General features: G+C 48.5%; 1 protein-coding gene across 3 annotated transcripts in view; it reads left to right on the forward strand.

Annotated features, from left to right (window-relative positions):
* The first annotated feature begins 1,368 nt into the window (after positions 1-1,368).
* Positions 1,369-13,545, forward strand: part of LOC116546296 (multidrug resistance-associated protein 1-like) — a 20,162-nt gene continuing 7,985 nt past the window's right edge. For 2 of the 3 annotated variants that reach the window (XM_032272606.1, XM_032272607.1), the window contains exons 1-6: positions 1,369-1,534; positions 3,857-4,220; positions 4,861-4,962; positions 6,896-7,068; positions 10,942-11,072; positions 12,544-12,673. In XM_032272606.1, the coding sequence (XP_032128497.1) occupies positions 7,038-7,068; positions 10,942-11,072; positions 12,544-12,673 (292 nt within the window). In that variant the 5' untranslated portion in view covers positions 1,369-1,534; positions 3,857-4,220; positions 4,861-4,962; positions 6,896-7,037. The remainder of the gene's footprint in view (positions 1,535-3,856; positions 4,221-4,860; positions 4,963-6,895; positions 7,069-10,941; positions 11,073-12,543; positions 12,674-13,545) is intronic. The other variant, XM_032272608.1, reaches the window with a different exon arrangement.

Raw genomic sequence — 13,545 nt, forward strand, 5'->3', positions numbered from 1 at the left:
TGGGAGGGCTCTGCCAGGAAGTGACATTTGTGCTATGATCCGCTGGGTGATGAGGAATGGCACGTATGGGACAGGGACAGTGGTGGAGGCAGGCGGCCTACGTGCAGGAAAGGCGGGGGGAGTTACAGGACGAGGTGACTGGGGGGAGCATGGTTGGCACCTCTAAGAGCACTGGGAGGCCATCGAAGGAGAGGCAGGTGACAAGGTTTGCCTTGTCCTCATGGGTGTCTCAGCTGGGCTGAGAGTGCCAGAACTGGCCATGGAATAAACAGTCCCTCCTGAGGGGATGTGATCAATAGGCAGAATTCTGTCACTTAATGATAACAGTAGCCACCATCGAACTGAGTGCCTCCTGTTAGGTCAAACTATATAAAATTGCCAACATTCATTTCTCATCCACAGAAACAGCCGTTGCTGATATTACCTGGCACTATGCTTAGTGACATCGTGTATGTCTGTGTGATTTGTGAAATAATGTGTACGTGCAAATTTACATCAGACGTAGGACTGTCTGATTCCTATGTGTCATCCTGACAATTACCCTGTGAAGCAAGCCTTGTTTTTTTTTTTTTAAATAATTTTCTATTCTTGTAGCGATGGTGTTTTGCCATGTGCCTGGGCTGGTCTCAAACTCCTGGCTCAAGTGATCTCCTGCCTCACCCTCCTGAAGTGTGGGTATTACGAGTGTGAGCCACCACGCCTGGCCGAGCAAGCATTGTTGTTCCCATTTTACAGATAAGGAAACTGAGGCTTAGAGAAATAAAGTATTACCCACGTTTATATTGCTAATTATTAGTCAAGTCAGGATTTGAACTGAGGTCTGATCGACCTCAAAGCCTGTGCCTAAAACCACTCTGCTGGATCCAGAAAACATGAGGCTAAAGGCTTCAGAGAGGCCGTGCAGGGTAGAGGTTAGCACTTTGCAGCCCAGATGGCCTGGGTTCGAACCCCAGCTCTGCCCCTTGCTAGCCACATGACCTTGGGGAGGAGATTAACTAGCTTCTTTGTGCCTTAGTTTACCCATCATATATAGGAATGAGCACCTCATAGGTTTTTTGTGAGGATTGAATGAACTGATGTTTGTAAAAATGCTTAGAACAGTGGCTGGGGCACTGGGCTTTGCATAGGCATGAGCTCTTGTCGTCACTGTCCTCGTGGTTGACGGTGCTGTGCCTGTGGCTCACCAGGTGAGTAGACTCCCCTGTGGGAGCAGCCCGGCTCTAACATTGTGCCTCCTGGAGGTATCGGTTCTGTCTAGACTTTCTCCAGCACAGCCCTGGGAGGATGAGGGATGACAGAGCCTGCCTCAGCTTTCCATGTCCATTCTCAACTCCAGAGGTTCTACGGGGCCACCTCCCGGCAGCCGAAGCACCTCGAGTCAGTCAGCCGCTCCCCTGTCTATTCCCATTTCAACGAGACTTGCTGGGGGTCAACGTCATTTGGGCCTTTGAGGAGCAGGAGCACTTTATCCACCAGAGTGACCTGAAGGTGGGCGGAACCAGAAGGCCTGTTACCCCAGCATTGTGGCCAACAGGTGGGAATGGCGGGCCCGCAGGAGGGGTCAGAGGAGGCGCATGAGCACTTTGTCCCTTTGCCTCGATCTCTCATACCTTGTGGTGGGTGCAACGGCAAACCGGGCCTTCGCAGAAAGGATGGGGAGGCTTGAAGATTGTCAGTGGCAGACCCTGCTGTTGAGTATCTTCACAATGCTGCTTCCATCTGGGGGTGCTCATGCACCCCTGGGTGAAGGGTGTCAGAAGCAATTTACTAATATCACCAAGCTGAATCATATGAGATTGTTATCTTGTGGGCCACAAGTCCTGGCTCATGCCTGTAATCCCAGTACTCTAGGGGGCCGAGGCAGGAGGATCCCTTGAGGCCAGGTATTCAAGGCCAGCCTGGGCAACATAGCAAGACCCCATCTCTCTCTTAAAAAACAGGTAGCCTGTGATGGTGCTGTGTGCCTGTAGTCCTAGCTTCATTTGAGTCCTAGGATCATTTGAGCACAGGAATTTGAAGCCGCAGTGAGCTATGATTGCACCACTGCACTCCAGCCTGGGTGACAGAGTGAGACCCTGTCTCTGGAAGAAAAAAAAAAAGGAGATGGGGTGGGAGATTGACATCTTGTGGACACAGACAATATCATCAATCCAAAAGAGGCAGAAGTTTGCTGATTATTTGCTGAATTTAGAGACGTGTCTGACTTATCCCTAAAACAGCACCCCTCTCACCCATTTGCATCCTGATAAACTTTTCTGAAAAAGTACCAGCACCCACAGGTGACCCATAACCACAAGCCCATCTTACACACTCTAACCCCATAGTGTCAGTCTGGGCGGGCCAACCCTGAGTAACGAGAGACCTTGACTTCCCTTGCAGAATTTTTAGGGAGAAGTTTGTGACAAGCTGGCTGTGTCTGCCAGAGTAGTGAGTGTCAGTCACGTGGTTCATGAGGGCTGCAATGGATAAAAACACCCCATCTTCCTTGAACGGTTTATATTTTAGAACATTAAAATAATAGTTCTAGTGTTATATCATACAAAGCCTAGCTTTAAACAAATAAGATGGCTAGGTGCGGTGGCTCACGCCTGTAATCCCAGCACTTTGGGGAGGGGGCAGGGGGACAAGGCAAGAGGGTCACCTGAGCCCAGGAGTTCGAGACCAGCCTGGGCACTGTAGGGAGACTTGTGTCTAAAACAAACAAACAAAAATAATTTAAAAAACCCCAGAAATTAGCCAGGCATAGTGGCTTGGGCCTGTAGTCCCAGCTACTCAGGAGGCTGAGGCAGGAGGATCACTTGAATCTGGAAGGTTGAGGTTGCAGTGAGCTGTGATCAAGTCATCCACACTCCAGCCTGGATGACAGAGCAAGACCCCATCTCAAAAAACAAAACGACAAAAAACAAGATTTCTGTTTCTATATTAAAGGGTAAAATAGTATACTTTAACATTTTGAAATGAAGGATAGTCTGGCTGTGGAATGTGGCAATGGTGATTAATCATAGTATTGTGTTTCCCATTCCCCTCTCAGATCTGTCTCCTAACAAGAGACTGTTACTTTATACTTGTTCTTAGCCAAAAGTTAAGAAACATTGATGGTTATTTTAAATCACTGGTGCCTCTTATAGTTGATGTTTTTGTCTTCTTAGTATTTAGGAAGTTCCAGCATGTCTTTTATTGTGTGTGTGTGTTAATTGTGCATATATATATATAGTTTTGTTTTGTTTTTTTTGTTTTTATTTGAGACAGGGTCTCACTCTGTCGCCCAGTCTGGAGTGCAGTGCCATGGTCTGGGCTCACTGTACCTTCGCCCTCCTGGATTCAAGCAATTCTCCCACTTCAGCCTGCCAAGTAGCTGAGATCACAGGCATGCGCCACCACGCCCAGCTAAGTTTTGTATTTTTAGTAGGGACGAGGTTTTGCCATGTTGGCCAGGCTGGTCTCGAACTCCTGACCTCAGGTGATGCACCTGCCTCAGCCTCCCAAAGTGCTGGGATTACAGATGTGAGCCACTGCACCTGGCCTATATGTGTATATTTTAAAGGCTTCAATGAGGAAAACTTGGTTCTCAAAAAGGCAAGCCTCAGATTCCAGGGAAGATTGCCTCTGGAGAGCTCTGGTTTAATCCATGGGTTTGCCAGATTAATGAGATTTACTGGCATTATTCCCTTTCCGCCCTCCCTACCCTGTGCCATTGTGCATGTTTTGAAAAAGCAGTGCCAAGAAGGCTTCTCTCTGGAACTCTTGTGGAGTTACTTGAGTTAGCAAAGAGTTCCCTTTTGTCCCCAAGTGCTGGAAGCCAAGTCTCTGAAAAGCTGACTCCACACCCGTCTGTCTGCCCGTGTGTCTCGTGCAGGTGGCTGGCCGTGCGTCTGGAGTGTGTGGGCAACTGGCAACTGCATTGTCCTGTTTGCTGCCCTGCTTGCAGTGATCTCCAGGCACAGCCTCAGCGCTGGCTTGGTGGGCCTCTCAGTGTCTTACTCATTGCAGGCAAGAGGGGACGCTCGTGGCTGGATCGTTAACGTGTTAATGGGGGAGCCAGTTGTGCTTTGCTTTGGATTCCAAGTCCAACAGGAATGGGGGAGAGGAAAGGGAGAGGCATGGAGTTTGAGGAGTGGATACAATGCCTGGTGACCAACTAGAATGGAGAGGAATTTCACATGTTGCCAAGATTTTCCCCATCAAAGACATTCCTTGATGGCCCAAGAGGATACTTCCAGGTACAAGGGGAATGCTTTTAAAACTATGAATTTCCCTCTAAGCACTCCTTTAGCTGCATCTCAGAAATGGTGATACACTGTGCTTTTATATTGTCACCTGGTTCACAATATTTTCCAGTTTCCTTTCTGATGACTTATGTGGCCCATAGGTTATTGTGGAAATGTGGTATATGCCGTGGAGATGGCAGTGTGGCAGGCCTGGGTGATGGCTACACCTGGGTTGCTCATTTCTATACCATTCTTACCTGAATGTTTCATAATTCATCACTTTTTTAGCAGGGGAGGGAGACAGTGTCAATCCGTTACGCAGGCTGGAGTGCAGTGGCAAAAATCTCAGCTCACTGCAACCTCTACCTCCTGGGTTCAAGCGATTTCTTGCCTCAGCCTCCCAAATAGTTGAGATTACAAGCGTGCATCATGATGCCCAGCTAATTTTTGTATTTTTAGTAGAGATGGGTTCTGCCATGTTGGCCAGGCTGGTCTCAAACTCCTGACCTCAGGCGATCCGCCTGCCTCGGCCTCCCATAATTCATTCTTGTTGAAAATAATTTGTTTCCTGTTATCTTATTTAAAAAAAAAAAAAAAAAGAAAGAAAAATGGGAAAATAAAGTACTGCTCACTCTAGAAATGCCTTTTGAAGGTCACCGTGTACTTGAGCTGGCTGGTTCGGATGTCATCTGAGATGGAAACCAACATTGTGGCCATGGAGAGACTCAAGGAGTATTCAGAAACTGAGGAGGAGGTAGGCGAGGGCCCCTGGCCTGACCTCTGGGTCTTCGGTGTAGCTTTATCCCAAGGACATCTCTGAGCCCTGTCCTGTGTACCCTCGGCCTCTCAGCAGGAGAGTGAGCTGGACACCCCATCAGGCAGAAGTGCATCTTACGCTTGTCCAGTCTTTTGGCAGCACTTACTTAGAGCCTGGTTTTAGGGTGAAAATAGTTGACCAGCGTTCCCCAAGATCTGGGGTATCCGCATACGAGACTGTGGGATGCTGGCCGAGCATTCAGAAGGGACTCCCATTGTGAAGAAGTTTCCCCTCTAATTCTCATTCATACCTTTGATGGTACCACAGAGAAAGTCTGAGTTTGGTGCTAGCAGGTCTTTAACACCTTCGCGATTGAGATGATCTCTTCGACAGATGGATAAATAGCAGCCTTCACACTTGGAGCCTTCAACACCACAGCCTCTATCTTCCATCAAAAATAACCTTCTATTACTTGTTATGTATTTTGTGGTGTTTTTAAAGATGGAGTCTTGGCTGGGTGCGGTGACCCATGCCTGTAATCCCAACACTTTGGGAGGCCGAGGTGGGTGGATCATGAGGTCAGGAGTTCAAACAAGTCTGGCTAAGATGGTGAAGCCCCTTCTCTACTAAAACTACAAAAATTAGCCTGGCGCGGTGGCGGGCGCTCTTATCCCAGCTACTCGGGAGGCTGAGGCAGGAGAATTGCTTGACCCAGGAGGCAGAGGTTGCAGTGAGCCGAGATCATGCCACTGCAGTCTAGCTTGGGTGACAGAGCAAGAGTTCATGTCAAAAAAAAAAAAAAAGAGAGATGGTGTGTCACTGTCGTCCAGGCTGGAGTGCAGTGGCACGATCTCAGCTCATCGTAACCTCCACTTTCCAGGTTCAGGTAATTCTCCCGCCTCAGCCTCCCAATTAGCTGGGATTACAGGCGCCAGCTATCATGCCTGGCTAAGTTTTATATTTTTAGTGGAGATGGGGTTTCACCAGGTCAGCCAGGCTGGTCTCGAACTCCTTACCTCAGGTGATCCACCCACCTCAGCCTCCCAAAGTGCTGGGATTACAGGTGTGAGCCACTGTGCCCGGCCTGTCTGTTATGTATTTGTATGGGAGACTCCTGTTGTGGAAAATAATAGTACTTTTCCATTTGTGATTGTAATAAATTTTCCTCAGAAGTAAGCTGAGAAATGAGATATAAGTGAGTTGATGAAGTGTATTAAAACAAGAAAATCAGCGCCTGCTGCATGCTACACAAATGATGCAGTCGGGACCGAACCAAGGGGGAAACCCTGCAGTCATTTAACCCCCGTCTTCTTTTTATAGATGGAGAAAAAGGGAGCCTGGGGAGGGATGGTGGCATCAAGGTCCCACGTGGCGTGGTAGAACATCTGGGACCCGTGTCCCCAGGCCTTGATGTCACATGGTCCTTAATAACTGCCTTCTTGGGCCCTGAACAGCAGCACGAGTAGAAACAACAGTGATAACTGTCACAGTGATCTCCGCCCCCCCCCCCACACACAAGTAATGATAACAGGGACACACACTGCGCCTTATAGTATGTCAGGCCCAGACCTAAACGCTTAACACAGAATAGTGCAGTCGGTCTTTACCTCCCCCTATGATTGATTTTTGAGACACGGTCTCAGTCTTGCCCAGGCTGGAGTGTAGGGTGATCTCACTCACCGCCTCCCAGGCTCAAGTGATTCTCCTGCCTCTGCCTCCTGCGTGTCTGGGACCACAGGCACATGTCACCACAGCCAGCTGGTTTTTGTATTTTTAGGAGATGGGGTTTTGCCATGTTGCCCAGGCTGGTCTCGATCTCCTGAGCTCAAGTGATCCTCCTGCCTTGTCCTCCCAAAGTGCTGGGATTACAAGCGGGAGCCATTGTGCCCAGCCCAATAATTTTGATGCTGTTATTACTCCCATTTTACAGGTGAGGAAACTGAGACAGAAAAGTGAAGCTGCTTGTCCAAGATCACATGGCTGGTAAATGGCAGACCTAGGCTTTGAGCCTGTGCCTCCTCGGAGACCCTCTCCAGTGCCATGGGAGTTGTACTGCACTGCATCCTGAGGAAATGCCCCTTGGGAGAGAGACCAAGGCCTCTGGTAAGTTCTGTCCTCCGCAGAAATTCCCAGAGGTGGCCTCTGCCCACGTTAACATTCTGGGTGAACCAGGTCCCATGGTACCGGTGAGCATTGTAAGAATGGCGTGAGTGCCCCCCTGAGGAACCAAGGGTTCATTACACCGGCAGCTTCCATCTTGACATTGAATTCATTTACAGGTATTTTATTAGATTTTTATTTTTGTTTTGAGACGGAATTTTGTTTTTTCTTACGCAGGCTGAAGGCTGGAATTACAGGTACCCACCAGCCCGGGCAGCTATTTTATTCGTTGTTATAATGGCCTGATTAACGTGAATTTCACATGCCGTGCAGCTCACCCACTTAAACTGTGCAGTTTGATTGAATTGTTTGTTTTCTTTTTTTTGAGACCGAGTCTCGCTCTGTCACCAGGCGGGAGTGCAGTGGCGCAATCTTAGCTCACTGCAATCTCCACCTCCTGGGTTCAAGCGATTCTCAGGCTCCTGAATAGTTGGGACTACAGGTGCGCGCCACCTCGCCCAGCTAATTTTTCTATTTTTAGTAGAGATGGGGTTTCACCATGTTGGCCAGGCTCATCTTGAACTCCTGACCTTGTGATCTGCCCACCTTGGCCTCTCACAGTGCTGGAATCACAGGCGTGAGCCACCACGCCTGGCACAAATTCAGTTTTTAAAAGCATTTTACTTTTGATTTACTTTTATATTTTTAGAAGGAGTGTATTTGACAATCACAAGAGAAAGTAATTGTCCTTACTGCCACTGTTCGGTCTGTATATACATGTATTTTTATATGGAGATAGAAAGTTCCACGTGCTTCTCTCCGTTCCCCTCACTGTGCTGTCATAGCATCTCCCCTTCAATTATGTACATAAATTAGAGAGAGATGCTTGTTTAAAACAAAATCAATACACAGCTGGGCACGGTGGCCCACGCCTGTAATCCCATCACTTTGAGAGGCCAAGGCGAGTAGATCACTTGAGGCCAGGAGTTTGAGACCAGCCTGGCCAACATGGTGAACCCCATCTCTACTAAAAATACAAAAATTAGCCGGGTGTGGTGGTGTACACCTATAATCCCAGCTACTCGCGAGGCTGAGGTGGGCGGATCGGTGGAACCTGGAAGGCGGAAGTTACAGTGAGCTGAGATTGCATCACTGTACTCCAGCCTGGGCAACAGAGCGAGACTCCGTCTCAAAAAAAAAAAAAATTAACACAAGAACTTTATGGGGGAGAGTGAAAGTTAGTTCCTGTTCACCCCATTCCTCTTCTTCCCACAGAGAGGCCCCATTCGCATTTAGGTGTGTTTCCTCCAGAACTTTCCTGTTCTGTGGGATTCCCACATACCCCCACACATTTGTTTCCTTGTTTCTTTTAACATAAGTGGGGTCTACATGTTATTCTGTGAGGCCTCACCTTTTCTTTAACCCTGAGGCAGCTTCGCATCTGTATATAATGATAGTCACTGCCCCTAAGGGCTGCTGTGAGACTCAGATGAGATCATGGGTCTCAAGTGCTGAGCAGAGCAACTTGCATTAGCTGCATTGTAAGTGCTCAGTAATAACTCTTATTTTTTGGACGGGTGCAGTGACTCATGTCAGCACTTTTGGGAGACCGAGGCAGGTGGATCACTTGAGCTCAGGAGTTCGAGACCATCCTGGGCAACATGGTGAGACCTCGTCTCTACAAAATAAAAAATAACAGTGTGCGTGTATGTTTCCTGAGACAGACTCTCACTCTGTCACCCAGGCTGGAGTGCAGTGGCATGCTCCTGGCTCACTGCAACCTCTGCCTCTCAGGTTTTAGTGATCCTCCTGCCTCAGCCTACCAAATAGCTGGGATTACAGGCTCCCGCCACCATGCCCAGCTAATTTTTGTGTTTTTAGTAGAGACAGGTTTTCACTGTTGGGCAGGCTGGTCTTGAACCCCTGACCTCAAGTGATCTTCCCGCCTCCGCCTCCCAAACTGCTGGGGTTACAGGCATGAGCCACCATGCCCAGCAACGCTGTTATTTTATAGCACATCCACAAAAGGGCCCAATGTTTTTCTTGTTACATACCCTCCGCCGTGCTCCTGAGGTTGGCCATGTGCTCTCCAGCCTGGTTCCGCACCTGTGTGTGCCCTGGAGGAATGTGCATTCTCTTGAGGCTAAAACCACTGAACCTGGCCCACGCCATATCCAGCTGTGGGCCTCAGGAAATGCTGAACTGGACGGCTTTTCAGAAGCAGAGTTGTGTTTCCCTCTGCAAGCGACCTCCCCTCTCTGTGTCTCAGTCCCCTTGTGTGTAAACCGGGGATAACTGAAGGACCCTCCACATGGGATTGCTGTGAGGATGACGAGGCACTGTGATACAATCCCTGCTTTTATCCTTGCCTTCCTGCCGGGGCGGGCAGCCAGGGTAACTCACTTTTATTCTTGTGCCTGTCCAGAGAAGACCACTCATGTCATTGACTCCGTCCATAAATATTTATTTTTAAATTTGTTTTAATCAAACAAGTAAGTTCTATTGGTGTCTAAAAACAAAAATTCACCCAACATTGAAACATACTTCAAGATCTATGTTACTGTTTTCTTGTTTCTTTTTTTACTCACTGCAGTGTGAGGAACGAATCACAAACACTTTTGAAAAACAGAGAACATAGTGCAGATTTTAAAGAATCACATTTTTAAATCTCTGTATTGTGTTCCTCAAATACCTAGAGCCAGTCTGTGCATAAAAACATCACACTGTTGTCTGTACCCTTAAAACTCGGCATCAGCCTAAAGATATGGGTAAGATGTACTACTGCTTGCTATTTTGAAATTATTGCCTTATCCAGCCTAATGATAGTTACCTAAAAAACTGTTTCTTCTATAAGAAGTCTCTGACAAGCTGTTACTCGTTTCCTTGAGGTTAAAAAAATCTGGGGGCAACATTTATATTTTATTAGAAAAAATTTTAAAAAGTTTACCTACTATGTTCATATTAAGAACAATATCTGTGGCCGGGCGCCATGGCTCACGCCTGTAATCCCAGCACTTGGGGAGGCTAAGGTGGACGGATCATGAAGTCAGGAGTCCAAGACCAGCCTGGCCAACATGGTGAAACCCCGTCTCTACGAAAAATACAAAAATTAGCTGGGTGTGGTGACAGGCATCTGTAATCCCAGCTACTCGGGAGGCTGAGGCAGGAAAATCACCTGAACCTGGGAGGCGGAGGTTGCAGTGAGCCGAGATCACGCCACTACACTCCAGCCTGGGTAACAGAGCGAGACTCTGTTTCACAAAAAAAAAGAACCATTTCGATACAAGTCAGTTGTACAATTATTTTAAGAGAAAGGTAAACATGAACATCAGATTAATTCTGGCAGACAAAAGTGAACAACTATGGTCTAGTCAGCCGCTTTCTATTACAGAGAGATGACAGCTTTACAAAGGGTTTTGCTGAGAGATGATGATGTTCCCTCAGTCTCTGTGCCTTCTACCACTGGTTCACCTTCTATATTAGCAACTGTGTCACTCTTGTTATGTCCACCTACTATGTGCTCTGAGCCTGGGATACAGTGGTGAACAATTAGAGCCTGTCCTCACTGAGTAGATGGTGCAGTGAGCGTGGGAGACAGAATACACTCGAGTACACGAGCCCTGAGAGGGCCGGAGGCGGGCAGTGCCCAGAAGGAGAAGGCAGTGTGGGACGGGACAGGGATGCGGGCCTGAGAGCCCTCTGCATCGATCAGAGATCTGCAGGATGCGGGGGTCACGTGGGGAAACAGCAAACCCCCAGTGCTGAGGCCTGGGAGGCCACCTTGGGCAGCAGAGTGAGAGGGAGGGGAGGTTGGGGGAGTCACAGCTTTCTAGGATGGACTGCGAATTCCTTACTCTCCCTCTGCTGTGATCAAAGGCACCTTGGCAAATCCAGGAAACAGCTCCGCCCAGCAGCTGGCTCCAGGTGGGCCGATGGAATTCTGGAACTACTGCCGGTGCTACGGAGACCTGGATTTTGTTCTCAGGCACATCAGTGGAGGACAAAAGGTGGGTACACATCACCCCCCATTCCCAGTCGGGCACCACCAGGTGGATGAACCTAGCTGTGGCATCTGCCCTGTCACTTACAGCTCCGCACTCCTGCTTGCATGGCTGTTGCAGGGGTTGGGAGTGGATTGTGGCAGTAAGTCGTTAGAGCGCATCCAACTTGTAGAAGTGAAAGCTTAAGTGAGAGCCCAGAGACCAAATGAGCCCACAGATGCGTTTCGGAAGTTTTTTTTTTTTTTTTTTTTGAGACAGGGTCTCACTCTGTCGCCCACGCCAGAGTGAAGTAGTGTGATCTCAGCCCACTGCAACCGCAGCTTCCCAAGCGGGGGGAACTACAAGTGGTTGGGACTACAGGCGTGTGCCACTATGCCCGGCTTATTTTTATATTTTTCGTAGAGATGGGATCTTGGTATGTTGCCCAGGCTGGTCTGGAACTCTTGAGTTCAAGCGATCTGCCCACCTCAGACGCCCAAAGTGCTGGGATTATAGGAGTCGGCCACCACGCCTGGCCCCTGGACGTTTTTTTTTTTTTCGGCGGTGGGGGGGTGGTTTCTGAGACAGAGTCACTTGGTTGCCCAGGCCGGAATACAGTGGCATCATCTCGGCTCACTGCAACCTCCATCCCCCGGGTTCAAGTGATTCTCCTGCTTCAGTCTCCTGAGTATTTGGGACTACAGGTACATGCCACCACGCTTGGCTGATTTTTGTATTTTTAGTAGAGACAGGGTTTCTCACCATGTTGGCCAGCCTGGTTTCAAACTCCTGACTGAGGTGATCCACCCGCCTTGGCCTCCTGAAGTGCTGGGATTATAGGCATGAGCCACTGCGCCTGGCCCTTGCTAAGTCTTCATGGCTTATGTTATGTCATGAGAATTTTTGCATGCATGCTGCTCTGTGACACCCCTGTAAGAGGGTGGAGGAAGCTCATCCTCCAAAGCCCAGGGAGAATTGGAGATGAGGAATATCATTATTGGCCATTAACTGGGGAACCTAGTTCCTTCAAAGGAGGACGTGTGGAGACCAGGTCATGGTAAAGGGCACGGAAGATCTGCTTGAATCTTTCAGGTATTTCAACAGCTTATGAAGGGAAACTCACCATCAGAGGTGTGAAAAACAGTGTGGAGAAATAAGGAAATACCTAATTATTAGTAAATAGTAACCGAGTCGAAACAAATAGGGCTTTGTTGGAAATTCCTTCTGCCTCTTGTGTGTCTTTTTTGAGGTCTCTAGCAACCTATAAAAAGCTGAGGAATTCCTTTTGGGAGCCTGGCAAAGGGAAGAGTGTCCTTCTTGACCCTTGGCCAAAACACCCTTAAAGGAGTGTCTCTGGGCAGTGGGTGAGGGAGGGGGTGTGGAGTTGCGTTGACGAGATGACCGATGCCTGAGGTAGGGCAGAGATAAGGGCACTGTGGCACAGGGCCAAGTCCAGATGCCAGCATTCCCACCACACCTGGTCCCTTCTATCCTGCAGGTTGGCATCATGGGGCGGACGGGAGCAGGGAAGTTGTCCCTGACCCTGGGCTTCTTTCAATCAACGAGTCTGCTGACGGAGCGATCATCATCGATGACATCAACATTGCCAAGATCACCTCATCCCCCAGGTGGGGTCTGGGTGCCACTCAGGGGGTGAGCCAGGGGTGGCATGCTCTATGATTGTGTTTAGTTTTGGGACAAATGTACTTGTGGCCCTACTTCATTTTTTTTTTCTTCCTGAAACGCGGTCTTTTTTTTCTGAAGTCTGACCTCCATGCAATCTCGGCTCACTGCAATCTCCGCCTCCCAGGCTCAAACGATTCTCCCAACCCAGCCTCCTGAGTAGCTGGGACTACAGGCATATGCCACCACACCCAGTTAATTTGTTTATTTTTTGTGGAGATGGGTTTCACCATGTTATCCAGGCTGCTCTTCAACTCCTGGGCTCAAACGATCTGCCCACCTTGGCCTCCCAAAGTGCTGGGATTACAAGCATGAGCCACCGCACCTGGCCTTCATTATTTTTATTGATTAGGCTATGCTGCAGCTTCCCTGAATTTCCTCTTAGCACATGATTAACAATGTGGAAAATCACTGAGTATCACTCCCGACTTCTGTCCCTGCAAGTGGTAGTTTTCTGAGCATCCAGAAAAATCCAAAAGGATACTGTCTTCTCTCTCTTGTCAGAGTCAGACTGAGAATCTCTAACCCTTCTAAGAACTAGACAAGAAATAAGAATGTTTTCTTTTGAATTTTAGATCACAGGGCGCACGTGCAGGCTTGTTACATGGGTATATTGTGTAATGATGACCCTTGGGCTTCTATGGATCTCATCACCCAAATATTGAACAGAGTACCCGAGAGAGAGTCTCTCAGCCATTACCCTCCCCCATCTCTCCTTACTTTTGGAGGCTCCCGTTCTGTTGTTCCCATCTTTATATCCATGAATACCCAGAGTTCAGCTACCGCTTAAAAGTGAGAACATGCAGTATTTGGTAAG

Source organism: Sapajus apella, unplaced genomic scaffold (assembly GCF_009761245.1).
Source record: "Sapajus apella isolate SASKATOON/1434 unplaced genomic scaffold, GSC_monkey_1.0 scaffold749, whole genome shotgun sequence".
Taxonomy (NCBI): domain Eukaryota; kingdom Metazoa; phylum Chordata; class Mammalia; order Primates; family Cebidae; genus Sapajus; species Sapajus apella.